The following is a 27,670-nucleotide window of genomic DNA, read 5'->3' as shown; positions in this document are numbered from 1 at the left end:
ATATAATATAATGGAAACACAGTCAACACACAGTACACAGGAGGAATGGAAGATGATGGACTCACACTAGTTTGGATTTAAAACAGCATGCATGCACAAATAATATTTGGCACACATCACATGCAAGCTAAGTCAAAGCATGATACCTACCTGCTCAACTAACATTAACTACTTCCATCAAGACCAACTGATCAGACTTAGACTCAATCGTCTTTGTCAGAGTATAAGCTAGCTAGTTAATTCGTTAATCGAGTAGCAGAACATGAATTAATAATTCTGACAAGACTAGAACAGTTATTTAGGACAATACCTATACAAGATTAAGATGTATTTCTATTTTTTAGTTCACTAAAACCTTAACATTATGATCTTTTATTTATTAGTTTCAATTTCATTATTATATATGACAGTAATTTTTTCTAATTAATTTAATTTGTATTGTAGATAAATTTGTGATCATTTTTAATTTATACTTTTTTTAAAATGTGATGACGGTTAAATTTAACATATCCCTCCCTTCACACATCTCCCTCCCCCCCAAAAAAAAAGCTTATATAAGCAAACTGGCAACGAAAATGGTCATGCTATAATTTGAACTTTAAAATAATTAAATAATTTTAAAACAACTATTATTTTCACATTAGGCATAAACTTTTGTACAATGCACAAATGTTATACTAATGTGTGTATATTATTAGGAGAAATAATTATTTTTAAAAATAGCATTGCAATCAACAATTATTGGTATATATATGTACAACTTATCATATGCACCTGTCGTATATATCTACGTGTCGTCATTCGCAACGAGTGCGTTGCATTTCCTTTTCTTCTCTGTCATTCTTTTTGTTTTTTACCCTAAAAAAAAAAAACATCAAAGCAGTACTGCCAGAAACCTCTTTGGTGCATTGATAGATAGAGTGTAATGATACAATACTCAACTGCATAATTACAACTCATCAATAATCATTACTCCGTATTACATTGTGATTGTGGGACAAAAGACATCATGCCATATCCTAAATTGATATTTTTAATTTATTATTTTAAATTGTAACTTTCTTTTTTTAACATGTACTCATGATTTAAAACTGTAGTTTTTTTTTTTTTTTTTTTTTTTTTTTTTTTTTTTTTTAAGAGAGTACTTGCTAATACTTTTCGAGCTCTTGGCCGTACTTATTGCACTTGGTCTTTTGATCTAGAATTTTAATGCGATGTACTTTTCCAGTGTGATTTGCAAATTATTATGGCCATGTTTGGTTAATGGCGGATCAGAAGATTACCAGCATTAATCAACCAATTCAAGAGTTAATATTAAGAAATGAACAACCAAGTTGGCAATTTTGGGCCATGTTCCCAAGCATCATCCAGCTCTGCTAGTGCTGTCATTGCCCACCCTCCATTCTTTCCAGTTTTGTAGGTCCTTCTCATGCTATATACCTTACTCCCAAGGAAAACTGCTTCTTTGGTTTTCCTAGTTTTACAACACCCAACCCCCATCAAAACCCTCCATTACTGAAAAAGTTCTTGAACCTGGAAAACCACACTGCCTTTTTCTGCTGTTAGCCTTCAAGTATTTCTCTTTCTCCATAAAGACTTTACTTTTCCTCTCAAAATCCAATCTTTTTACCGAGATGAGAGTTCATCTTGGGCTAAAGCTTCCAGCTTTGGTGTTTCTTGGGATTTTTGCTTCACTGTTTGTAAATGCAGTGTCTCAAGCTGGCCAAAATGACGATGCTTCTGTGATGTTTGCTCTCAAGAAGAGCCTAAACCCACCCTCAGATATGGGCTGGTCCGGCCAGGATCCGTGCAAGTGGAACCATGTGGGTTGCTCAGATGACAGGAGGGTTATCCGTATCCAAATCGGCCATAATAGCCTCCAAGGTACTCTACCTCCAGACCTCTCTAAACTCACCCAACTTCAACGCTTAGAGCTCCAGTGGAACAATATTTCTGGGCCTTTGCCTAGCTTGAATGGGTTGAGTTCATTGCGAGTGTTAATGCTTAGCAACAATCACTTTACTTCAATTCCTTCTGATTTCTTTGTTGGCATGTCTTCCTTGCAATCTGTTGAGATCGATAACAACCCTTTTGCTGCTTGGGAACTCCCCGAGAGCCTTAGAAATGCTTCAACACTGCAAAATTTCTCAGCCAATTCCGCGAATTTATCAGGGGAAATTCCTGGGTTTTTGAACCCTGATGGGTTTCCTGGGTTGATAAACTTGCATTTGGCTTTTAATAGCTTGGAAGGCGAGGTCCCCCTGGGGTTTTCAGGAATGTCTATTGAGTCTTTGTGGTTAAATGGGCAGAAACTTAGCGGAAGAATTGATGTTTTGCAGAACATGACACTTTTAAAAGAGGTCTGGTTGCATTCCAATAGGTTTTCAGGCCCTTTGCCTGATTTTTCAGGTTTGAAGGCTTTGCAAGTGTTGAGTCTTAGGGATAATTCCTTTACGGGTCCTGTACCGTTGTCTCTGGTGAGCCTTGGGTCCTTGAAGGTTGTTAATTTGACTAATAATTTACTTCAAGGCCCAACACCAAAGTTCAGAGACTCTGTTTCTGTTGATTTGACAAAAGATACTAATAGCTTTTGCTTGCCACAACCTGGTGATTGTGATCCTAGAGTAAATGCATTGATTTTGGTAGCAAAGTCTATGGAGTATCCAAGAAAGTTTGCCGAGAATTGGAAGGGGAATGACCCCTGTGCAGATTGGTTTGGGATCACTTGTAGGAATGGGAATATCACTATTGTTAACTTTCAGAATATGGGACTTACTGGTACAATTTCTCCGGAATTTGCTTCACTTAAGTCTCTGCAAAGGTTAGTCCTTGCAGGTAATAATCTAACGGGTAACATTCCTGAAGAGCTCACTAGTATTTCCGGGCTTACTGAGTTGGATGTATCTAACAACCAGCTCAATGGGAAAGTTCCAGCTTTTAAGAATAATGTGATTGTGAAGACCGGTGGGAACCCTGATATTGGTAAGAATAAGAGTGAGGCTAATTCCCCGGGCAATTCTCCAGGTTCTGCTGGTTCTCCTAATTCTGGTCATGATGAGGAAGGAAGTTCAGAAAACTCTTCTAAGAAATCTAAGAATTTGATTGTTATTGTGGTTTCGGTGATTGGTGGCGTTTTTGTGCTTTGTTTGATTGGGGTAGTGGCTTTGTGTGTGTACAAAAGCAAACAAAAGCATTTTAGTCGAGTGCTCAGCCCAAATGCCATGGTGATTCATCCCCGCCATTCTGGTTCTGATAACGATAGTGTGAAAATCACAGTTGCAGGCTCCAGTGTTAGTCTTGGTGCAGTTAGCGAAATTCATGCTGTTTCCAATGGTGAAACGGGAGACGTTCAAATGGGTGAAGCTGGGAACATGTTCATCTCAATTCAAGTCCTGAAGAACGTCACCGACAACTTTAGTGAACACAACATATTAGGCCAAGGAGGTTTCGGGACTGTCTATAAGGGAGAGTTACACGATGGAACAAAGATTGCTGTGAAAAGAATGGAGTCAGGAGTTATCGCTGGGAAGGGGCTAACTGAGTTCAAATCCGAAATTTCTGTCTTGACAAAGGTTAGGCACCGGCACCTTGTTGCCCTACTCGGGTACTGTCTCGATGGGAACGAGAAACTTCTTGTGTATGAGTACATGCCTCAAGGGACTTTAAGTAGGCATCTTTTCAACTGGGCAGAAGAAGGGCTGAAGCCTCTGGAATGGACGAAAAGGTTGACAATCGCATTAGATGTTGCTAGAGGAGTGGAGTATCTCCATACTTTAGCACACCAAAGTTTCATCCATAGGGACCTTAAGCCTTCGAACATTCTTCTAGGGGACGATATGAGGGCTAAGGTGGCAGATTTTGGCCTCGTTAGACTTGCTCCTGAAGGGAAAGGCTCCATCGAGACCAGGATTGCTGGAACTTTCGGATATCTGGCTCCAGAGTATGCAGGTATATATGATTTTAACTTTAATTATGCCTCAATAACTTAGCCTGAACTTCAAACCATAGGTTATGCTTTTTTTTTCTTTTTTTTTGAATGCTACTGGCTCTATTACAATGAGTATCTGTTCATATACTTTCTCAACCTACTGAAACACAAAGAACCAATATCTGCTAGTGACATCTCTATTCGTTTGCCAGTAACTGGGAGGGTAACTACGAAGGTTGATGTGTATAGTTTTGGTGTGATCTTGATGGAGGTGATCACGGGGAGGAAGGCTCTGGACGAGAGGCAACCCGAGGAGAGCATGCACCTCGTGACGTGGTTCAGGAGAATGCACCTAAACAAGGACACCTTCCGGGAGACAATTGACCCCGCTATTGATTTCAACGAAGAAGTGCTTTCGAGCATAAGCACTGTTGCTGAACTTGCTGGGCACTGCTGTGCAAGGGAGCCGTTCCAAAGGCCTGACATGGGGCACGCTGTCAATGTTCTTTCTTCGTTGGTAGAGCTTTGGAAGCCATCGGAGCAGAACTCGGAGGATATATATGGCATTGACCTAGACATGTCTTTGCCTCAGGCTCTTAAGAAATGGCAGGCATATGAAGGTGGAAGCCACATGGACTCGACATCTTCGTCCTACGTTCCAAGTTTGGATAACACACAGACGAGCATACCAGTCCGCCCGTATGGATTTGCAGAATCGTTCACCTCTGCTGATGGCAGGTGATCGATCGAGGATCAATGCTGCCACAACATGCATAAGCTTTGTAGCTCGATCTCTGTAAGTTTATGTGATTATTTTGTTCTTTTCTGGTCTGTCTATGTTTTCTGAGAATCAAGAACTTAGCTCAGTCTTGAAGTTCAGTGAGCCTTGTAATGTAATGTTTCTTAAGAGTTAAGAATGGCCACTCAATATGCTTACTTCTTTTAATCTATCTGCGGTTAAGAATGGTGACCCATTACACCTCTCAATTCAACAAGATGATGAATGAAACTTGGAAAATGATGGGACTGGACATCATTTCCACTGGACCACAGAACCCCTTTTATGCTTTGCTGTGGTGATAAAAGCAGTGGTAGTAGGCTTACCTAAACACAGCATTCAGAATAGCATTTGAGCCCACTCCTTTACTTTTAAAAGGAAGTATAGTGATGCCCAACCGGGCTAGCTTAAATGGTAGACCATCTGACCTAAAGTCACTACTTTACCAGTAGGGTAGGGTTTCGACTCCTCAGCTGTTGAGTTCTCTAAGTTAATGGAAGTGTGGAGATGGATTGACTCTCGGACTCTACTCTTAGTTGGTGAAAGTGTAGAGATGGATCCCTTGTGTACAGGGACTGGCAACGAAAAAATGATGTATTAGGCATTTTTTGGTAGGTCACAAAATTTGGCAGGAAGGATAAGGATTGTGGTTGAATTGGTTTTGGGAGTTGCATCAGACGATGTCGTTTTCTCCACATGGTTGCACATGAAGGTGTCATCATCATGTTCAAGTGCAGGCTGGAGAAATTTGGGAGCATTCGTCATCTGCATATGAAATGAACGAATTGAAGCTAAGTAGGTAGAAGATGATGATATATACTCTCTATTTGGTAGAATGATCGCATGCCCTTTACTTGAAGCTAGCTCGCAATTCTTCAAGATTTTGTAATTCTTGAAAAATGAGTGACTTTCCTATGAGATCGTGATCCTTATTCGTGAAATGATTTGAGTTAATATGAACATATAAATGTCTCGTATCCTCAAAATTAAAGTATTACAGTTTATTCTTGAATATTATTACATTTTGTCAGTGTAAGTATTATATTTCCATCTCGAACCGACCTGTTTCACAAATAAAGATCTGAAGATAGTCTCACGTAAATTTTTGCCGTATGATGATGATAGGTTTCAAATATCACATGCATTTATAGTTGGCAGAGATGGAACAACATACATCACATTCTGCAATTTGGTTTGTCTTTCCCAACATTGTTTCGTAGCTTCTAAAACTTATCATCAAAGATTTCTTTTTTTTTTTTTTCTTTAAAAAATAAATTAAATATGAAAATATCAGAAATTAACTCATATTTTTAATGGAAATTGCATGGTTGAATTCCTGATTTACAATACCGTATTCCGAGTAGGTAGAACTGGTCCAAGGCGCACGCGTATGCGCAAGTGCATGTGCATGTGCATGTACCCGGTAACTCATTGGACCACCCCTTGCTTCTATTCTTTGAACTTTTTATTTTAAAAATAAAAAAGTACTTTTAAATTAATTTTTTGATAAACACAATTTTCACTGCCATTGCTCAATTCAAATTAGTACACATTTCATACGTTGATGTAACTAAATTATAAAGGTTTTAACCTCAATCGAAGTTGATGAGATATTATACTATTATTATGTAAGGTGTGGCATAAGGTCCATATCTTGGCCCAAGTGTATTTGGTCCAATCAACTCAAGTTAACTTAGCTTGAAGACTAAGGCTATTTGTAATCATAATATATTCTCACTTTGTAATGGATGCCGATAACCTAAGTCTAAAATCTTATATTTACTTAATAGCGGTGGTGGCTCTCTTTAATCTCCGATCCATAGTCTCTCAACAACAAAATGCTGTATTATTCTCTCCCTTGCTTCCTTCAAACACAAATGGCAATTGTGTTTCTCGTATTGTACGAGAGATGCAGTTGTCACTTGCGTTTGGCGTATTTTTTAGATTTTTTTTTTTACGATTTTTCTTAAACTCATTTAGGAGATGCGTTTCTGACAAAAAATGCATGTCCCAAATGAATTTTTTTTCAAAATTATACATTTTTTAAAACCTTCATATTTTTATCATTGCCTTTTCATTTCTTCTCATTTCAGTCATTTATCCTAGATATTTTCAGAACATTTGTGGAAGCATTTTCCTAAATTTTGTCATTTTTTAAGATCTTATTTTCCAACAGGCTGCATGCCAGTTGTACATTATTGTTGAAATTCAGTGACAATCTGTAGTACTGCGAGCATGCAGAGGGTAAAATGCACTCATTTATTCACATTAATTTCTGAGCGAGGACTGACTCAACACCTCAAGCTTCGAGTCCACCATTCACAGCTCATTTGCATCATTTCCCCATTTTTAGTGCCCAAACCTTTATAATATATGTTATCTCAATATTTTTTTTTTTTAATTATAAAGTATAATTTTTACACTAGTTAATTAACTATTTAATCGCCATTTACAATTATTATTGGCGATTCAACAACCCTTAAAAAAGTTCTATAAATAATTAATTAAAACAACATGTGTATTATTGACTTATCGTTGTGTACGTTATAAACATCTAACTGTAATTTCTCTCATAATTAGGGAGGACAATGTGAATATATATAACGTCTAATGGTAATTTCCCTCATAATTAGGCGGGTGAACAATGTGAATATATAAGGCAATTTGTAACCAATTACACGCATCCTTAAAACTGTCTAGTAGGCAGTTAGGGTGTTCCGAGTAAAGATAGGTTAGACACGCTGACCTTATGTAGTATATATACTCCACACGTCTTTGAGTTAATCTTTACTTGCAGTTGTCTCGAGCTCAAGCCAATGCTTTATTAGCGGTAGAGGTGGATAGATAATATTAATCTCAATACATTGTGGATATAGGGTTAGGAAGCAAGTGCCCGCACGAGTTTAGCTCAATGGTTCAGTGGATAGTATTTAGAAAAAGAGATCAAGATTTGAACCTCGACAGCAACAGTGCGGAGATTATGTCCAGCGCACCGGCTGTGAGTCACCGTGATTTACATTACATCCTCCCCTTTTGGGAGAAGGGTTAGGAAGCAAGCTAGGTTATAATGTGTTGGTTTAAATTTGAGGTAGGGAAAAGAATATAAGAAATTAAAATATGGGGAAAAGGAATTGAAAGAAATGTTGAAGGGACCGAGTAAAATAGCCACGTCCGAGGAATTGACGGGTCAGCCACAGACCGGGTCGAGTCAAAACTCCGTCCATTCCGATATTTTGAACAAAATTAAATGGAAATATGAAATAAAATTATGAACACAATGACTCGAGACTTCAATATTTCTTTTGTTCAGACATTCAACGTTCAACGTTCAAATACTACAACGTACGAATTCCTTCTCCCCTTCCATTCTACTTACTACTACTTTCATCTTAAGATTTTGAAACTTTTCTCCGATCTTCCTCTATTTCCCCGTTTTACCCCTTGAATCCCATCTTTGACCTCTTCCTCCACCCCGAGCTGAGGTAAAGATTAATGGAGTGTATATATATCTGTATATATTCTCAAACCTTTTACATATACACATAGCAGATATACCCAGATTGATCAGAGCTATTACATTAATTGTACCAGGCCAGAAACATTAAGCTTTTGTGAGATATATATAGTTTTTGTTGAATAGAATAGAATTGAATAGAATGTTTTTCTCTAGGAGAATACTTGGAAGAGTTGGGCGTGGTGGTCGGAAAAAGAAGGTTCTGAGGATAGGTTCGAGGAGGGAGATGATAACGCCCACTCATTTTCTGTGTCCGATTTCTCTGGACTTGATGAAAGATCCGGTCACATTGTCCACCGGAATCTCGTACGACCGAGAGAACATCGAGAAGTGGCTGGGGGAAGGGAACCGGACATGCCCGGTGACGAATCAAGAGTTGACGTCCTATGATCTCATCCCAAACCACGCCATAAGAAGGATGATCCAAGAGTGGTGCGTGGACAATAGGTCCCACGGCATTGAGAGGATTCCGACGCCGAGGATTCCGGTGAGCAGCTCCGAGGTGTCGGAGATGTGTGCGCGGCTGGAGGCGGCGACCGGGCGCGGGGACCACCAGGAGTGCCTGGAGTTGCTGGGGAAGATGAAGGGTTTGGCGAAGGAGAGCGAGCGGGACAAGAAATGCATAGCGGAGAGTGGGGCGGGTCGGGTTTTGTCGGCGTGTTTCCAGGCATTCTCGACGGAGAACAAGTACGAGGTTGAGGATTTGGTGAAGGAAGTGTTGTCGGCGTTGAAGTGGATGTTCCCGGTGGGGGAAGAGAGCAAGTCAATGCTGGGATCCAAGCCGTCGTTACGTTGCATGGCATGGATTTTGAAGGGCCAGGATTCATCCGCCAAAAGGAACGTCGTCATAGTTCTCAAAAAGCTGCTGTCTTTGGATCACACCTACGCAAACATCCTAGCACAGGTTGACGAGGATGTCCCCCAGGCTCTATTCGAGATGGTGAAATCCCCGACTTGCCCCTCAGCTAGAAAGGCTCCACTCGAGGTCATATACCGCATGGTGGCATCATCCCCAGAAGCCAATGGCAAATTCGTAAAAATGGGGTTGCCATCTTTGGTTCTTGAAATTCTCGTGGATGCAGAAAAGGGTGTTGCAGAGAAGGCATTAGCAGTTCTTGATGGTATCTGTGAAAGTCAAGAAGGGAGGGACAACATTTGCAGCCACCCGTTGACCATGGCGTTGTTAGTGAAGAAGATTATGAGACTTTCTGAGATGGGCACAGAGCTTTGCGTGTCAATTATGTGGAAGCTTCTGTGCAAGGGAGAAGATGAAAATCAAGTGGTTGAAGCATTGGAACTGGGAGGTTTCCAGAAGCTTCTGGTTGTTCTTCAAGTTGGATGTGGGGAAAATACAAAGGAAAGGGCTACGGAGTTGCTGAAATTGATGAATCTTTACCAAGATAGGGTGCAATGCTTGCACAATTCATCAGGCTTCAAGTATCTCAAAAAGTCATATTGACCGCCCAAACAAAAACCCTTCCCATATTCTTTTGTATTTAGATTAGGGGATTGATTTACAAAACTTAATGCATTAAATCTGACAAAAAAATGTCCAATACAAAAGTAGGAAGAGTGGTATACCACTCAGTCACTCCCCAAGATCAGACATAGAAACAACCTAGAACACTATCTAGAACATGAAACTCACAAACCTATTACAATTTCAAATGTGTGAACAAATTAAATCAAGGTCGACAAACAAAACTAAAGACACTATTAACGCCATGCATCTTCAGCTCGGAACAGGCATAGGTTACAATTGATAACTTCTATACACGAGGAATGAGTGAAGTCTTCTCAATGCGTTTCACGTACTGATCAAATACAACTTTTGACCATCACTGATCATATCTACATCAATAATTTTACCTCCATCTTCGGTTAATATAAAAGAGCCCGAACGGAGGCTGAGTTGCTCTGAAGCTGTTTTGACAAGCTCTTCAACACAGCCAGGAACCCACAGGACAACACCGGGCTTTTTGACATCCTTGGACTCTGGGTGAAATGGAAACACCGTGCACTTTTTGCGTGTCATCTTGTTGTCTGTTATCAAACAAACTGCTTTTAGCAAGCTTTGTGTAATGTGATAACATTGTATAGATAGTTAGATACTTTACGATATGTTTCTTCTCCACAAGTTTTGAGTATGGCTCATATGGTCTCATTGTATGTTTTAACAATACCTTTGAGATCTTCCAAGCATCCAGGTGGGAGTTTAGATAGTTGGGCGGATTTTGCCTCGTTCAAAAGTTCAATCAGCTGTTTGTTTCCGGTTTTTATTGCTTCATCAACTGCAGTATTTCCCCATCTGTAAGCCATAAAATGTTACAGAAATTAAAGTTTCAGCTGCTGATGACTATTTATATTAGATAATGAGAAGTTATATCAAGAACCTAAAGCTTCTAAAGCATGGTTAGCCTCGAAGATTGTATTCATTGATATAATGCTCATTGTAAATATTAATTGTGAGATCTCATTATAAGCAGTAAAGAATGATTTGCACCTGTCTTTTAGGAGAACTGAAGCATGAGCTTCCAAAAGCAACTTTGCCATTAAATGTGAACCTTGAGAAGCAGCAACATGAAGTGGTGTCTGGTGGTTATAGTCTTTTGAGTTTGGATCAACACCATTAGATAATAATCTTCGCAGAAGATCAGAATCACCCCTTGTGACAACACTACACATGAAGCTACCAGCATTGTCGATATTCAACGAGGCCCCTTCTTTAACAAGTAACGAAGCAACCCTGTCATGTCCATTCTTGATGGCTTCGAATAGGGGCGCATTTCCAAAGTTATCTATAAATATACAAACAGTTACTTTATGTAGCATAAAGGCTTCTCACACGTTTTGAGCAGTAGCCACCAAAGAAATCTACCTTGAGCATCGAGATCAACACCTTCTCGTATAAGGTAAAGAGTAATATCTTCATATCCTCTAGATGCAGCAAGGTGCTGGGATGGAGAAAAATGAGGATCTAATTAGGCAAAATTATTACACTGTTTCTTATCTTTACACACTTGAAATAAATTTCATAATTGGTAAGTTGCAAACAGATATGTTAGGAAAGTTTTAGCCAATTTGCTAAGAAAAACTAACCGAAAGAAAGAATAAATATGAAGGGGGAGAACTGAAGCTTGTTTTGATGTATAAATTCATACCAGAGGTGATCTTCCATCATAATCTTTCTGTTTAGGATCAGCTTCAGCTCGAATAAGAGTTTTAAGCTGATTCAGATCACCGTGATAAGCAGCACAATTAATTTTCAGTGCAAGTTCAGCCTCTTGCTTCTCTATATGGAATGTGATATCTGATTCCAATTGCTTCAAACTGATTTTAGATTCTTTTACCTGCAGTTCAAAATTGTCTTTCATCTATCCCACAAAAGTCATGTCTAGAACACATAGTCATCTAAGAGAAATGTGTAAAATATTTTTAGAATTGTTGGAATAATGTGGCACTTGTGCTTGCACACAAACACACACACACACACACACCTGCATTCTCATGTGTATGTATATACACATATACATGCACACACATTTATATGTATGGATATATGTATATACACATACGCACATACAACTGATGCCAAAAAAAAGCTCCAGGAATTAACATTTGTGGTTATTTTCAGCAGATCAGAGTTAGATTACCTCTAGTAAGTTAGTCAAGATTCTTCTCCCATCATGAAAATAGATGTCAACAATATTGGAGAAGGACTGTTTATCAATCCGAAGGAGTCTGCATAGTTCACAAACACGAATAGTATACGGTTGAGGGATGTTGCAAAGGATGGAAACTTCTCCAAATGAGCTGCTAGGCTCCAAAAGGGCCACTGTCTCTTCTGTTCCATCTTTCCCAATGATAACTTCCTCCTGTACCAAAATGGCAAGCATTATTAACAAGATTTTCACAAGTCTAAATTCTGAACCAAACAAATCAGTAGTCATAATAGATCTGCATGCATGATGCCCCATAAAACTTTCCACGTGCTAAATCCATAATGCCTATGTTGTCTGAAAAGTTCATTGCTAGACCTCGGAAGACAAAAGGACTATGAGAAAGCATAAAAATAAAGGGATAGATACTAATTAAGAAGCAAGTATAGAGATAGGAGAAACACTTTACCAGCACACCATCACAGATAAAATAAAGTTGGTCAGTTGCATTCCCTTGTTCCATAATTACTTCTCCTGGGAGGAAAAATTCTTCGCAGACTTTAATTACCTGTAAAACATGGCAATTGTCCAAAATTAACAGTTGAGAGCATAGTTAATCTTTCTCAGAATAAATATTTGCAACTGTTTCCTTATACGTGCCATGGTGTTAATGTGGTTGATTTATGCTATGTAGAAGTAACACACCATGGCTAAAAGAAAGAGTCAATTACCAATATAACAACTTACAATTTGACCAATAAATTCTGCAGAGCACCCCTTGAGGAGAGGAACATTTTCAATGTAAGACTGATACAGTGATTGAGAAATCTGCAAAAAGGTGGGGAATATTCACAATAAGGAAATGATAGTAAATGTTAGGATAATTAGAAAAATTGCAAAAAACCGTTACTAATTTGTGTCAAATACAAAGAAAAAACTATGTAAAAAAAAAAAAAAAAAGTACATGACAAGGCAGGAGTTAAGATACATGTGAGGAGAAGTGAGAACAGTGGGCTTTGTACTCCGTTAAAATCAGTTTTATCATTTCATAAAGCTCATAACTTTCCCAAATTAATATTATGCCAACAATAGTATATAAGCCAAAAGCAAGTTGCAAGAAATTGTTTCTATCTTGATACCTTAGCACGAATGGATATGGGGATATCTTGAAGAATAGCTGAATCAGTGTAACTACTTTCATACTGTAACCGCAAGTGACCTTTGATTTGACTACGTAGACCCTTTCCAAGCCTATTTCTGTTCATATACTTCAGGACATCAGTCATCTTATCCCGATATCTTTCAGTTTTGGATCCTTTAACAATCAGTGCTGTCATATTACCAATCAAATAAGCACCAAGGATCATGTCAAAAGAAACATAAATCATAACAAATATCATTTCTCTATTATTGACTGCATGTACATCTCCATAACCTGCATAAGGAAAAAACAACTATCATGAGAGTTCATATAAAACAACTAAGCAAACAAGACTTCAAAGATAAAATATGATAGATTTGCAAAAAATGGACTTACCAACTGTTGCCATAGTGACAATGGCAAAATACATAGAACTGGTATAACGTGTCCAGAGGTCAATCTCTCTAAAGTGTGAGTAACTGTAGTCCCCCAATTTCAAACTCCCAATCCATGTATAGCCTTCCTTCTGTTCAGGCAGAGTAGTAGCTAAATAGTAAAAGATGCAGGCTGCTGTATGTGTGCAGTAGAGTTCTACAGTGATGAGTTTTACAATCCTAGTAAAGAGATAATTGATCCGAATATCTTTCTCGAGCTTCTGGAAGAAAGCAGTGACTTTTCGTGCCCGGCTCAACCTAATCCATAAAAGGCATCTGACTTCCTCTTTCTCTCCAACAGCCTGGTTATTCCAAATTGAACTATGTGAGAAAAATCAAGGCAATGAAACAATTGCTACTGCAACACCTGTTTGAGCTAAAGTTTTCCATTTTTCTTTACTTGCACAATTGCAAAACATTTACTTGGTAATATTTAAGATGACTATAGATCTTAAGAGAGAATGCTAATGCTAACAGCACAATATATTGGTCTCCAAACATGAACTGATTTTGTACTTGCAGGATGTTAAAGAAGATATCTATTGTCTCTAATGATCTATTATTAGTTTCCAATCCAGCAAATGAAGTTTGTTTCAACAGTTGATGATCAGACAGATTGTTAGTTTTCATCTATTGTCTCTAATAGCCAAACAACTTGTGTTTGTTATCCTAGTGTGTGTGTGTGTATAATATATATAGAGAGAGAGTGACAACGGAAACTCGCGAGCACTACCAGAGGGTGTGCACTCGGTAAACCTCGACTTGTGACTCTAGCCAGCAAAATACCACAAGAAAGTAAACCCTGATCGGCTCAAACGAAGAAGGCCAATAGGCCACTCTCATAGGAGTTAAACTTGTAACCTTATAATTACCAAGTCAACAGTCTGACTAACTTCCCTGATAGTATATTTTTATATACCATCAAGTTTACATGGACAAACAATTAGAGACACTACCTTCATATTAGACAAAATAGCTCATACCACATTATTTGTTTGGAAATGTAAATAGAAAGTTATGACTAGGGAGGGGCTTTGATGAATGAATAGTACCCTATAGATTATATCCCAAGGCATACAACTGAGAAAGTCAAGGACAAAATGAGACTTCAAATAGCTGCAATAACAAAAACATAGAAAGATTAGTTAAGTAAGTAGTTTTCTCTGGGTTCACTTTAATGTGCAGTATGGGAGTGAAATGAGAACTGACCGAAGGGCAATTGAAGAACGCTTATAAACCATCCGGTATGTCTGTCTATCTCTATAGGCAACACAAAATTGCACCACAATATCAACAAGGAAAACTATTTGACCACAAATGTCCAAGAAGAAGAGTTTTTCCGGCAATCCTCTGAAGAACCCAAACTCAAATGGTGTAAAGAAAGATGAGTAAATTGCCCATACCAAGATGAACTTTTCCCACGTGCGGTACCACCTGTGCATTTAATCAATCTTCACTATTCATGTTCACACGCAAACATATACACAACACAACTACTATTTCATTTGTTTAAGGGTCATATTTAATTAAAATACTGAAATCATACAAAACATATTTTGATTGTGGATTATAAAATCATTTTACTCATTGAAACAAATAATTCAAAATGTAAGCTAGGCTAGACAATATTAGGCAATGCATGGTCATAATCCAAACTTTTACTAAATGGAAACAAGTAATACTCTTCACAGTTGTGGGTCTTGTGACTTCTTATCTATATTGTATTTATCTATTCCATTTACTTGATGCTATATTTGTTATTATTTAAAATGTTCCAACTTCGAATTGACGAATCAATAAGATTTGAAATAATGCTTTTTTGCACAAATTAATATAACGATTAAAAAGTTATCCATCCTGTATTTCCTATTGTTCTTAAATTTATCATTCATTACTCTTAATTTGATCATTCACAAATTATAGACATTTGTAAAGTTAAAATTAAAATATAAACAAATAAAATTAATGGCTATAATTTTGCCATGGTCAATTAATCTGTAGTACGTTCTGTAATACTAGAGTTTAAAATTTTGAGCCTTTCCTAATCAGATTATCATCACCTACGCATCACAGAAGTCAAAAAATCGTTATCCTCAAATTCATGTGGGCCCAGGATGCCACGTATCACCTTTGGCGGGAATAACGCTTATCCGCGATTTCAGATTAGAGCACGAAAATTTACTGATTTATAGTAAACACCAATTGTTTTGTTTTTTTTTTTTTTGTTTTTTTTTTTTTTTTGAGAGTGTAAACACAAATTGTTATACTAAGGTAGACCCGAATTCAAAATACACAATTTGCATACTGAATATTTATAATTTACCTATTGAATGTTCATAATTTATATACTTAATGTTCACAATTATCTTTTACAAAATTGTGAGCATTCAGTATATAAATTGTAAACATTCACTATATAAATAGTGTATTTTAGACCTGGATCTATCTTGCAAGGTAAACCAGGGTCCACGGAATAATTTGTCAGTAACCACAACATTATTGCTACTATTAATTAATTAATTTAAGAAAAATACTAATTACAACTTTTTATTTTTATTTAAGACATTTTGGACAACCTGAAAATTAAATTACCATATTCTTCTTATTTAATACTCACTTACCGTTATTTACTCTGCACATATTTAGAATAATCATGTGTAAATTGTAATGATTTAAACTCTTCTTGACTACTCTAGTTATATAGATACAGTTATGGTAACTTCCAGTTGCAGGCACATGTTTGGAGACAGAAAGAGAGCATCCACACTAGTGAATTTTTTTTAATTATTTGTAAGACTCATAATGAAGTAGAGGAAGAGAGAAATAAATGGAGAAAGAGAGCTGCTATGCGCGAAACGCGCACAACAAACGCCTAGCTGGGGTTAAACTTTTACTCTTTTTTTTTTGAGTGACAGATGCATAGTTTTTTTTTTTTTTTTTTTTTCCTCTTTTTCTTCCTCTCTCTTACTTGGATAATCAAAAACCGTAAAAAAAAAAAACTAAACTAATGTGGATGGAAGTTTGTTACCAGTTATCTGGATGAATGACGAGACATTGCGATAGGTCCTTGAGGCCATTGATGACTGTCTGCCTGCTAAATTTTCGCAGAGCCAACTCCAGTCCTAACTCGTCCTCCATCAACTTGAAACGGCTCCCCCGGGTGGACTTTATCTCTTCTCTCAAGTCCGCCACCTCGTACTCCGCCTCGCCGACGCCGTTCATCTCCTCCGGCGCCTCTCCTCTCCTCTTCCCCATCTTACGGCGCCGCTACTAAGTTTTATCGCCGGAAAAGTGAAATCGAACTTCAACGTTCAAACAAAAATGGCGGTGGTATGTAGCTTGCTTGCTGCAATAGATCAGAGATGGAATGCGATCGGAGTATATTGATTATTTAAACAGTGAAATTGCAATATATATATATAATATAATTGTGGTGATTGTTTTTGAGGATTAAATGAAATTTGTTTTTATTTGAGAGAAAGATTTGGCCGTGGAAGCGATCACGAGAAAGCAACGATAATGAAAAAGGACCGGCGGGGATAATATATGGCTGTAGGCGTATCTACGCTACTTCTAGACTCTAGAGAGAGGAAAGAGAGGGAAAATGAAATGTGAAATGCCTTCAATTCGATAACACAAGTATTTATAAGCAATTGAAATGCCTTAGCCTCTATCATACTTCAATAATAATACGATTGCTTCATTAATTTAATTACTTCTTGATACCTTATCTTATACGGGGAAATTCATATATATAGAGTAAAATATATATTTTTTAAAAATTAAGGTTACGTTTACTTTTTTCTTTTTTCTTTTTTGAAATATGCAAGTAAATATAATTGGATTAAACAACTTGATAAGGATTATGTTCGAGTGAAATCTTACCCCAAATACTGTCCACTAAACCATTGAGCTAAGTCCGTGCGAGTAGTTCGAGTGAAATCTGACATGATCAAGATGGGTACTATTAGTGAGTTAAATAACCACGTAACAAATAAACTCAATCTATTAACTTTAAGACGGTTCATAAAATTAAGTTAATATCATTATTACAAGTGTACTGTAAAGGTCGTGGATGTTCTCTTTAGCGTTGCCTTCTCTGTCCATTGTGCTTGAAGTGTTATGGGGAAAGTAAGAGACGATTATTATTCATATATACTCGATCGGCACACACATATAGTTTAGAGTGATGATTAATTTTATGTTGTTGTGGGTTTCTCCAATGTACCTTATAAATCATAAATATTGTTGTGCTATTGAGTATGTAGCATGTAGTAAACTTGAGCAAGTGATGAAAATTCTAAATAGATCGACTTGATCGACTGCTGACTAAGATTAAATTACATACTTGGCTTCGTAAATAACTGTGGCCTTGAAAATGAAAACAACACACCAATTAAGCTAAGCATGTTGTTGGTGGATCGGTTAGGTAGATCCAATGCTTTATTATTATAATGAAAATTGGTACATGGATTGAATATTTGATATTGTTAGATCAAATGTTACAATTCATTAATCAATTTTTGATTATGTAGATTGGTAAATTCACATAAAAAGATACTCGCTCCATTTTATTATACGTGTTAGCTAGTTGCCTAGTTTGATTAAATTAACGACCTTGACTCAATAACATTTAAATTTTTTTAATAATTAGTTTAGTGTTAATATATACAATTAATGTCGACTGGTTACAAGCAAACCATTCTAACGGCAGCTCGTTGATTGGAAAAAAAGTTACACTAGTTGTATTGGTTTGCCTAACGCACTTACGGTTGAATTATCATTGATTTTTTATTTATTTTTTGGGTGCAAATTAAGATTTCGGGTTTAATATAACAAAATATTTAATTTTTTTTCATACAAGATTCAATATTTTCATTGTTACAAGACTAATTCGAATTCAGCTTAAAACGCACTTGCAGAGTTTGACCCAATCTTTAATTTTACAGTTGTATTAACAGTCCGCTTTTCAACTAGATTACAAAGAATATAAATTTGCAAAATACAAATCTATTAAGTTTTAATAAACCAAGACTTACTCTAATTTTTTTTTTATTCTCTGCTTTTTAGTTTTTACTTATTACGCCAATAAAAATAAAAGGTCAATACAAGTAAATTATAAATTATGATTATTTTATATATCCCTATCTCTTTCAATCAAGGAATAAAAATTGAGATGTGTAATATGTTGGTCCCGATAGAGTGTAGCGAGAGTCTAGAGCGCGGGGGGGGGGGGGGGGGGGGTGAATAGACTTTTCGAGAAAAGCCCTAAAAGTCACCTTTCGTTGTTTTGGCGCAGCGGAAAAGTTAGATTCGTTTAATTGCTTTGCACGAGTTTGCGATATAAGGAAAACTTTCGGTAAAAGTGATAATGAGGATGATATGAATGCAAAAAGAAAAAGCGTAAGTAAAGAGATAGAGGAGACAAGAGATTTTATAGTGGTTCGGCTAACGTTGCCTACTCCACTCTTCTTCCACAACTGATGGAAGGATTGCACTATCACTCTTTAGTACAATTACACAAAGACCTCCTTGATCACTAAGCCGGACAGCCTTCGTAGGTTTTTCAACTCCTCGAGTTTACTCCGCCTCTATCAACTTCTTCTTCAGAGTTGAGGTTGGTAGAAAATGATTTCTTGATTTCTCTAACGTGATGAAGTCTTGACAGTGAGAGATGATTGCTTCGAACAAATGGCAAGACTTCTTTAAGGTGTAAGAAAATGATCAATAACCTTCTTTTGTAACTTAACACCTTAGCACTGGTTCACAAAAGCTTTTAGAGATTTGAGAGTGTTCAAGAGCTTTTGCAAGTGAATGAGTCGAGTAAAAGAAACCAGCACCTTCTTAGTTGATGAAGGTGGGTTTATATAGGTGATGAAAATTCATCCATTGGAGGGAGATGAGATTTTCGAATCTTTTAACCAGTGGGCAAGGACCGGGGAGCTTCATGCATTAAATGCTCTATTAATGAGGTTGTACCATGTAGCCGTTGAAGGTATGGAAAGCATTAGGGTTTTGTCCTTTAGCTCCAGGAGATGGTACACCTTCATTTAATGCTCCTTGATTAGTGTGTCCCATAATAAGATGAGGTCCTTATTGTCCTAGGATGTTGTCAAATAAGACAGATAGAACATTCTTCTCGTTGTTGGAGAGAAGTAATGCTTGGTAAGAATCGTCTTTAACAAAACTGTCCTTTCGTGATAGTTGACAACTCCTGCTTGACTTTCGTTGTTGTTCATCATGCTTTGTGTCTTCTTTCGTCTTGGAGACCCTAACAATTAGTCATAACTCATTTTCGTGTGTTTGTCTAGCTTAACACGAATTACAGAGGAGTTATGGCAACTCTCGTCTAGGACGAAAGCAGCGATCGAAAAAGCTAATAGTTAGGGGTCTACTTTTCTATATTACATTGGTATCATCAAAATCCTAATACAAGGTTCCTAACATAATATAAGATCATAAATGAAAAGTAAATAATTTGATATGATATCCTTACAGTACTTCATGCGTGTATGGAAAATACTTAGATTTGAACTTGTAATAGATATGGTGGAGAAAAGAAAATTAATATTAATTTTCTAATATACTTTTTTGAAATCACAATGTGATTCATATTTTAGATTGATGTTGTGGTATTACACGTTTAAGATCAATTCAAATTCAATTGATATTCATGATTTTAGACAAAATTTTATGTTACATACTGGCATATTCATGATTTTAGACAAAATTTTATGTTACATACTGGCATTGAGGGCCGAGTTCAGTATCGTATCATCGAAACGTAATGTTGACTACTACGTAAGTATAAAGAAATAAATGTGTACATTCAGTACTAACTACTAATTATACCTTTTGATATAGTGATAAGTGTTTGATCATTACATTTTATTGTAAAAGGTTATGTGATATATATATATATAGGTTAAAGTTCCAGTGCGGGTGAATGCTTCCCGTGCGGTTGTGCGAGTGATTAATGTGCGCGAGTTTTGTACTTAATGTGCGTGAGTTTTGTACTTAATGTGCGTGAGTCTTGTGCGTAATGTGCGTGAGTTTTGTGCTTAATGTGCGTGAGTCGTGTGCTTAAGATGCGTGAGTTTTGTACTTAATGTGTGTGAATGTGTACTTAATGTGAGTTGTTTTTAAAACTTAAGGCGCGTGCGTTTTTGTGATTAACATGCTTGAGGCATGTGCTTAACATGCGTGAGGCTTGTGTTTAACATGTGTGAGGTTTGTGTGCTTAATGTGCGTGTGTTGTGTACTTTAAGTGCGTCAGATTGATGCTTAACGTGCGTTCACCCGCACAACCGCACGGGAAGCCTCAAATGCACCTGATCCCTTCCCTATATATATATTCCAATTGTTCTGCGCACTATTTCAATTAACACCACATTAATCTAAGTACTACTTGGCTTGACCCACCACGTATAAGGCAATAAGGCATTTAGTGGATCACATTAATAGCACTATTACATATTCATTTGGGTGTGAATTTTTTTAAGCCGCAAAATTGAGATAATAAAATAGAACGTACAATAAGTATAGAAATTGAATCACAAAAGACAAAGTGAAAATGGAAATCCTGGGAGGCACAAACCACTAACTCCCCATTATTCCTCAAAAACCGTCAACCTCAAAGCTCCATTCTTTAATGGCCCTGCCGGTGTTCAGTCCCACTTCATCTGCTCAAATCGTAAACCAGTGGCTGTTTGCTACTCTCTAATCCACTTCACATTTCATTAATTAATGCCTCTACGTAGTATGTAGTCCCAATATTAATGTTATATATGTTGCTCACCCACTCTTTCATTCATTGTGATATGATATGATGTTTGTAGTGTTATGCAGCTAGCACTAGAACACATATAACCTAATACTACACCATATATTGGTGCATGTACCTAATATATGGACCCGATATATCATACTATTAAATATTTGATAACTTCACGAAAAGACATTCCAATGACAAGGCTGGGGTGACAACTACTTATATACTCAAATTTCATTTCATTTATATTTATATAAATCATTATATTTTTCACAAATCAAGTAGTTATTATACTGAATTATATTTATACAATCATATCATCACTCTTAGCTTCAGCCTATTTTTGTAGATCTAGCTACAAATGTTGTTATATAATCAAAAAGATATATAGGAGATCGAGAATCTCTCTATTACTTTTACTTTATCTTCATCAATTCTTTTGATGAAAATTATTTTCCTCCCACCATTTCTTACTTTTCAATCAATGAAAATGAATTCAGTACCTGTTGTCGGGGAAGAGTAATTTTTCCTCTCTTTCTTTCACAAGAATGGTGTAACAATTTTTTATAAAGCATGTGGCACACATCGAGTAATGTATTGTTATTGGAATTGAATTATATTGTTTGTATTATTGTGTTAATATTTTCATAAAAATAAAATTGTTGGTCCACTACAATATTAGGTGATTGGGAAAGCTCATCAAATAACTATATCAGTGCTGTAAGCCAATTTGACATATATAGTCTTCTTAGACTCTGGAAACTAACAAATAGGTGAGGAAAGTAAGCAGACTAGCATGTGGGTTTAATGGGCTCAACATATACCAACGAATGTGTCGATTACAACAAATTTAGTATGATGTTCAGAAAGTCAATTGGCGAAGACTTGTGTTATAGGACGACAAAGTACAATAATAACAAAAGTAATCGTACGTATTCTGAATAAAGAGGCCGGATCGATGTAACGTAACTCATATAGTCATATTCTTAAATGTAGTGCACAATTTGGTTAAGGAACTATTGGCTATATATTTTGGTATAAGGTTGTATTGGGAGAATGAATTTTTGGTGTAACCACAACGTGTTCGGGGTCTTTCTCTGTCCGTATAAGGCTGTGTTGGGATATATGTCCTAAATTTATGTAATTAACTAGGATGGTCTGCATGTTGTGTGCATGGAATGAGGTTTAAAAAGGAAAAAAAATGGTGTTTGACAGCAAATAAAATGCGGTTCATGTCATCATAGTTTATTCTTCTTCCAAATCCCACCACTAATATACTTAGCCAATAATAATCCTCGTCCCTGGGAGTTTCGTTTTCCAATTATCTTCACTCTTATCATCTCTACAATGGGCTTCCAGTCGTCATCATCTTTCACCTATTGGGCAAATATGCCAAATAATAACAATAATAATAATAATAATAATAATAATAATAATAATAATAATAATAATAATAATACAAATTTTTGTAGTGTCTAATATATAAGTACAACTATATATGATATAGATTATAGACTCTGTTTGACAAAATAGTTAGCCTATCAATTAATTTTGGAGTGTTTGATCATTATTAATTGTTTGACTTGATTAAAGAACCAATATAAGTGTTTGATTAATTAACTTTTGTAATAGTTTATTGTTCTAAAACACTAAAATTCAAAAAGCTGTTCAAAACAGTTTTTTGATAAACATTTTGAGAAAGTCATTTTGTATGTAATCATCCATCAGCTAAAATTCGAAAAGTTGTTCAAAGCAACTTTTTCGATCAACATTTTGTATGTAATCAGTTATTGTTATTAGCTAGTCAAACTCACTAACCCAATCAACTAAAAGCTACTGACCAAATACCCTCATAATCTGCATAACGATCAATTTCAAATAATAATGGTCAGGACATATATATACATGCATGGTCGCGTGTATAATGAAGTGCCTTCAAGGAACACACCCACAAAAGAACATGGGTGCTTCCTTTGAGTGGTTTCCTATCACAACACCATCACGTGCTGTCGTAACTCATAACTACAGAATGCATGGCCCGGACGATTGCCAACTCAAATTTGAAATTTCAATAATGCCAAGTACCCTTGTCTTCAATTATTTAATTCAAAATTTGGAGAGATTTTATAACCCAACCTTGTGAAATGATATTTTTGTCAATATATAGAATAATATTTTTATTTTTATTTTTTATAAATATTTAAAAAAATTGTCTATAATAATTAGAATTTTTACTATTTAGTGCTATAATACTTTTTATGAATTAGTGATCGTCTTCTTTATTACTCTGTATTAAATCAAATACTATAATATAATATAATGCTTAAAATTATGGTTTATATAGTATAAGTAACTGGTATGGTGTAACAATTTGATATGCTGGAGGCTAATACATTTTAATTTGGACCAAAATGAGGCTAATTAATTCAATGAATTCTCAGCCTTGCTGCTATAAATTACACAAGAATGAAACTCAAACCTGGGAAACAGTTTTTAACAAGACAAATTAAACTATCTACCTTAATTAATTTCTGAAATGCAATATAATGCTCGATCACTGTTACCTAAGATCGAACAGCAACCACATAATTAACATGCATGCATGCTCAAGCTAAGGTTTCCAGAGAATGGTGGTCTCTGCAATCATGGAGGTAACAACATAGGGATCCATGTTCGAAGCAGGCCTCCTGTCCTCGAAATACCCTTTGCCATTTTTCTCTGTGTCTCGCCCAATCCGAACAGAGGCCCCGCGTTTCGCCACACCCTAGAAAAGGTACGACAATACATTTCATAAAATTGGGTAACGATACATAGAAGACGATGATGATGAGTAAAATAAACGTACCCATGAGAAGGTGTTGATGTCGGCGGTCTCATGTTTTCCGGTAAGGCGGCGGTCGTTTCCCTCACCATATGCGGCAATGTGATCTTCGTGTCTGAGTTTAAGTTTCTCAATGGCCTGCTTGATCACTTCTAGTCCACCATCATTCCTCATTGACTTGGTGCTGCAAAAACAAAAAAAATCATTGTCTCATCTCATCTCCAGTTAGTTGTATTTCTATGGCAGAGTATATGAATGTATGCATTTTGTTCATTGTACCTGTAGTTTGTGTGAGCTCCAGCACCATTCCAATCACCCTGCAGATAAAATAAAGAAATTCATATTCAAAGACTCAAATTTCCCTTTCCAGTCTAACCAAAAACATGTACTGTAATATTCAAGAATCATATCTGAACCAGAAAACTGCAAGCGATCGAGCTCACCTGAACAGGTTTGGGGTCAAACGAGACTACAACGCTGGCGATCTCACTGATCCTCTGCACCACACCAAAAATACTACACAGTAAGCCTAGCTGCGATATGATTCTCTTTAACATATATGGAGAATATAATATAATATAATATAATATAATATAATATAGTGTAATTGTATTACCTCAAGAATATAGCGAGCTACCCATACTTCATCGGCGGCGGAGATGCCAACAGCAGGTCCAACTTGGAACTCCCACTGCATATATAACGTATCAATACAGAAAATATGTAAGCTAAGGAAATGAGAGGTGGTTTGGTATTTTCTCATTTATTAAATTTTCAAGAAAAACGTTTTTATCAAAGAATATATTTGATGAGAATAACTTTATCGGAAAAAAAATCGCATCCCATTTGGTGGGATTTAATGCAATTCCTATTGACCTAAATTTCCTGAAAAGTTCAAACTTTTTTGGTTACTAAATGCCCGCCAATAATGTAACTCACCTCCCACATTATTACTACCAAAAGAGACTCTATGCTCACAATTTATTACTCAGGAATCACCCACGCGGTAAATACTATGGCCTGGTTTGGTAAAATAGTTAGCCTATAGGTCAGTTTTGGCTTATTTGACCACTATTAGTTGTTTGACGTGGTTTAAAAATCATAAGTGTTTGATTAATTAACTTTTTGTACTCCAAAATGCTAAAATTTTAAAAGCTATTCAAAGCAACTTTTTCAATTAGCCACTAAAAGCTAATTTACCAATCATCTTTCTACAATCAGCTAATGTTATCAACTAGTTATACCATCTGATTAATCTTATCAGCTAACAACCATTTATCAAACAGGGTCTATACCTGGCCAGGCATCACTTCTGCATTAATGCCACTGATGTTAATCCCTGCATAAAGGCAGGCCTTGTAGTGTGAGTCCACAATGTCACGCCCATAAGCTTTTTCAGCGCCAGTTCCACAGTAGTATGGTCCCTGAGGCCCTGGAAAACCCCCAACAGGCCATCCAATAGGCCACTTCACATCCTTTTGCAGGAGGGTATACTCCTGCTCAATTCCATACCTAATATGATTTAAACCAATTCAACCAAAAATTATAATTAAGTAGTTATATATAACATACACAACACATGCATGCTGCAGCCTAGCTAGATCGAATCGAAAACACAATATATATAATGCATGCAGCCTGAAGAATTACCAGGGCTCCTCCTTAACAACATCAGGGTGGCTGAAAACCTTGGCGGCGCCATGGCGTTTGTTTGTGGGGATAGCCTCACCAGCGGGAGTGTAGGAATCACACATCACCTATACAATACTAAACGCGAATCAAATCCAGTGTGCATTATATTGCATGCCTTGAAATACTCATCAATACAATAATCCTGCAGTTAAACTCACCAAGATATTGTTGCCTCCCCTGAAAGGATCCTTGAAAATTGCCTGGGGACTGTTACGTTACGTTACAGATACATATATACCATCAAAATCAAATAGAAAAGTGTGATTACATTCTTTAAAAACAAAAACGTAACTACTTACTATAGAATCACTTCACTGTCAACTCCAGGGGCTTGGCCAGTGCTAGAGCCATCGTAGTTCCATTTTGGGAGCTTTGAAGGATCAGTCACAGGTCCATCAAGAGTCTGTACGTTAAAACCTCAACTCTAGCTAAGTTGAACAGGTTGTTGACTTGGTAACCGTAAAGAAAAAAGAAAAAAAAAAAAAAGAATTGGAAGAATGTAATACCCTTGCTTTGCTTCTGAGATCCTTACCAGATCCACCTATCCTGTTCAAAAAGGCAATACATAATAAGATGTAAATGATAGATTTCCTAATTAACTTATCCCAGACTAATAATCCTAAGTAGTCCCCAGCATGAAATCATAGTTTTGTTAATAATAATTATTAGAAGGAGACAATGAGAAGATAAACAAAAAGAAAAATGAATTGAAGAACATAAATAGGAAGAAAGTAATGAGAGAATCGAATTAAAGAGATCGAAACTCGCCATATGTACTCAGCGATGATCTTATTAGTGGCGTCTTTGAGGTTAAGGTTGACGAGATCCGTAAGCAGAGACATTTTCGATGGATTCTTCAATTCGTTCGATCAAATTCTAATTCAATGGATAACTTCAATTCGTTCGTATGCAGATAATGATGATTCTAGGAGAGGTAGGTATTGCCCTATCTGTATTGATTGTATACAATAATCCGCAAATTGAGTTCAGCAAATAACCCATGATCAAATTTGAGATAATACATACACTAATTAATAAAGCTTTTGGGTGCAAATGTGTAATGAAAGAATAAAGTAAAACATAAAAAATTCAAATTCTATTGTTTGATTATATTGGTGAATATAAAATTCTTATGCATTTCTATTCTAATATTTGGTTTAAATGTAAAGAAGATGGAATTTCAATCATTATTGCAAGAATCGTGGTCCATATAGCTGTGTAGACTACAATCCAAAAACACATAAAGTATATTATTCTAACTCATAAAATACATTATCTTATTCCAGAAATTCCATTATTCTAACACATAAAGTACATTTTACATTATTCTAACTCATTAAATACATTATTCTAACACATAAAGTGCATTATTCTAACTCATAGAATATATTATTTTACCTCAAAAATTTTATTATTTTGACATATAAAATACATTATTCTAACACATAAAATATATTATTCTAACTCATAACATACATTATCTTATCCTAAAATGTTGATTATTTTAACACGCACACAAAACATGAATTTTGTTTTAGACATAAAAAATAACGTTGTTTTTTATCGTGGTCCACACAGTTGTGTTTACCGATAATTTGCCATGGAATTTAGTTCATTGTAGAAGGCCGTGAGCATTTAAGGAAAACATCAAAAAACACAGTGCATTGACATCCAGTGGGCTTTGGACAACCAAATAATAGGCTAATTTCGTATGCAATCAAGGCGCAAATTATTTCAACGAGTTTATAGGTCTTTCATTCAGTTTTTGCGTTTGGGCTTGAACTTCTTGAGTAATTATGCTCCAAAAAAGCAACAAGACATTGAATAAGGCAAACAAAATTTAGGACAAATTATGGCGTGAGCTATGACAAAAAGTACATTTTTAATATATTAGAAGTATATTATTCGTGTATTGAATATACATTATATAAA

The 27,670-nt window shown here is 36.2% G+C and overlaps 4 protein-coding genes across 4 annotated transcripts; 2 read left to right on the top strand and 2 right to left on the bottom strand.

The window, feature by feature from the left end:
* The first annotated feature begins 1,343 nt into the window (after nucleotides 1-1,343).
* Nucleotides 1,344-4,898, top strand: LOC109172631 (receptor protein kinase TMK1-like). The gene is made up of 2 exons (XM_019321830.1): nucleotides 1,344-3,948; nucleotides 4,141-4,898. Exons 1-2 carry the CDS (start codon nucleotides 1,635-1,637, stop codon nucleotides 4,668-4,670), a joined length of 2,844 nt encoding a protein of 947 aa, XP_019177375.1. The 5' UTR covers nucleotides 1,344-1,634; the 3' UTR covers nucleotides 4,671-4,898.
* A 3,157-nt stretch (nucleotides 4,899-8,055) lies between these two features.
* On the top strand, nucleotides 8,056-9,696 carry LOC109172634 (U-box domain-containing protein 21-like). The gene has a single exon (XM_019321832.1). It carries the CDS (start codon nucleotides 8,363-8,365, stop codon nucleotides 9,677-9,679), a length of 1,317 nt encoding a protein of 438 aa, XP_019177377.1. The 5' UTR covers nucleotides 8,056-8,362; the 3' UTR covers nucleotides 9,680-9,696.
* Nucleotides 9,697-9,853: 157 nt separating this feature from the next.
* LOC109172633 (potassium channel SKOR-like) lies at nucleotides 9,854-17,049 on the bottom strand. The gene is made up of 13 exons (XM_019321831.1): nucleotides 16,483-17,049; nucleotides 14,664-14,888; nucleotides 14,507-14,570; nucleotides 13,417-13,756; nucleotides 13,019-13,314; nucleotides 12,627-12,707; nucleotides 12,349-12,447; nucleotides 11,874-12,095; nucleotides 11,382-11,570; nucleotides 11,099-11,174; nucleotides 10,724-11,018; nucleotides 10,404-10,528; nucleotides 9,854-10,263 (listed from the first exon to the last, which is right to left on the bottom strand). Exons 1-13 carry the CDS (start codon nucleotides 16,707-16,709, stop codon nucleotides 10,028-10,030), a joined length of 2,475 nt encoding a protein of 824 aa, XP_019177376.1. The 5' UTR covers nucleotides 16,710-17,049; the 3' UTR covers nucleotides 9,854-10,027.
* Nucleotides 17,050-23,836: 6,787 nt separating this feature from the next.
* On the bottom strand, nucleotides 23,837-26,580 carry LOC109172635 (glutamine synthetase cytosolic isozyme 1-1-like). The gene is made up of 11 exons (XM_019321833.1): nucleotides 26,507-26,580; nucleotides 26,245-26,284; nucleotides 26,038-26,141; nucleotides 25,897-25,945; nucleotides 25,697-25,803; nucleotides 25,342-25,558; nucleotides 24,663-24,737; nucleotides 24,490-24,543; nucleotides 24,326-24,363; nucleotides 24,071-24,230; nucleotides 23,837-23,989 (listed from the first exon to the last, which is right to left on the bottom strand). Exons 1-11 carry the CDS (start codon nucleotides 26,578-26,580, stop codon nucleotides 23,837-23,839), a joined length of 1,071 nt encoding a protein of 356 aa, XP_019177378.1.
* Nucleotides 26,581-27,670: the final 1,090 nt, after the last annotated feature.

This window comes from Ipomoea nil, unplaced genomic scaffold (genome assembly GCF_001879475.1).
Source record: "Ipomoea nil cultivar Tokyo-kokei standard unplaced genomic scaffold, Asagao_1.1 scaffold0418, whole genome shotgun sequence".
Taxonomy (NCBI): domain Eukaryota; kingdom Viridiplantae; phylum Streptophyta; class Magnoliopsida; order Solanales; family Convolvulaceae; genus Ipomoea; species Ipomoea nil.
This window is presented reverse-complemented; position numbering and strand designations above follow the sequence as displayed.

What these genes read in the sequence shown, in the direction of transcription:
- LOC109172635 (XM_019321833.1), bottom strand. Translation starts at nt 26,580, where the DNA reads ATGTCTCTGCTTACGGATCTCGTCAACCTTAACCTCAAAGACGCCACT. An exon ending in ATCATCGCTGAGTACATATG is followed by an intron (nt 26,285 to 26,506) that starts GCGAGTTTCGAT and finishes CTTTTTGAACAG; the next exon opens with GATAGGTGGATCTGGTAAGG. An exon ending in ACATCAACACCTTCTCATGG is followed by an intron (nt 23,990 to 24,070) that starts GTACGTTTATTT and finishes TACCTTTTCTAG; the next exon opens with GGTGTGGCGAAACGCGGGGC.
- LOC109172633 (XM_019321831.1), bottom strand. Translation starts at nt 16,709, where the DNA reads ATGGGGAAGAGGAGAGGAGAGGCGCCGGAGGAGATGAACGGCGTCGGC. An exon ending in TGTCACTATGGCAACAGTTG is followed by an intron (nt 13,315 to 13,416) that starts GTAAGTCCATTT and finishes TTCCTTATGCAG; the next exon opens with GTTATGGAGATGTACATGCA. An exon ending in ATGATGGAAGATCACCTCTG is followed by an intron (nt 11,175 to 11,381) that starts GTATGAATTTAT and finishes TCTCCATCCCAG; the next exon opens with CACCTTGCTGCATCTAGAGG.
- LOC109172634 (XM_019321832.1), top strand. Translation starts at nt 8,363, where the DNA reads ATGTTTTTCTCTAGGAGAATACTTGGAAGAGTTGGGCGTGGTGGTCGG.
- LOC109172631 (XM_019321830.1), top strand. Translation starts at nt 1,635, where the DNA reads ATGAGAGTTCATCTTGGGCTAAAGCTTCCAGCTTTGGTGTTTCTTGGG. An exon ending in TCTGGCTCCAGAGTATGCAG is followed by an intron (nt 3,949 to 4,140) that starts GTATATATGATT and finishes TTCGTTTGCCAG; the next exon opens with TAACTGGGAGGGTAACTACG.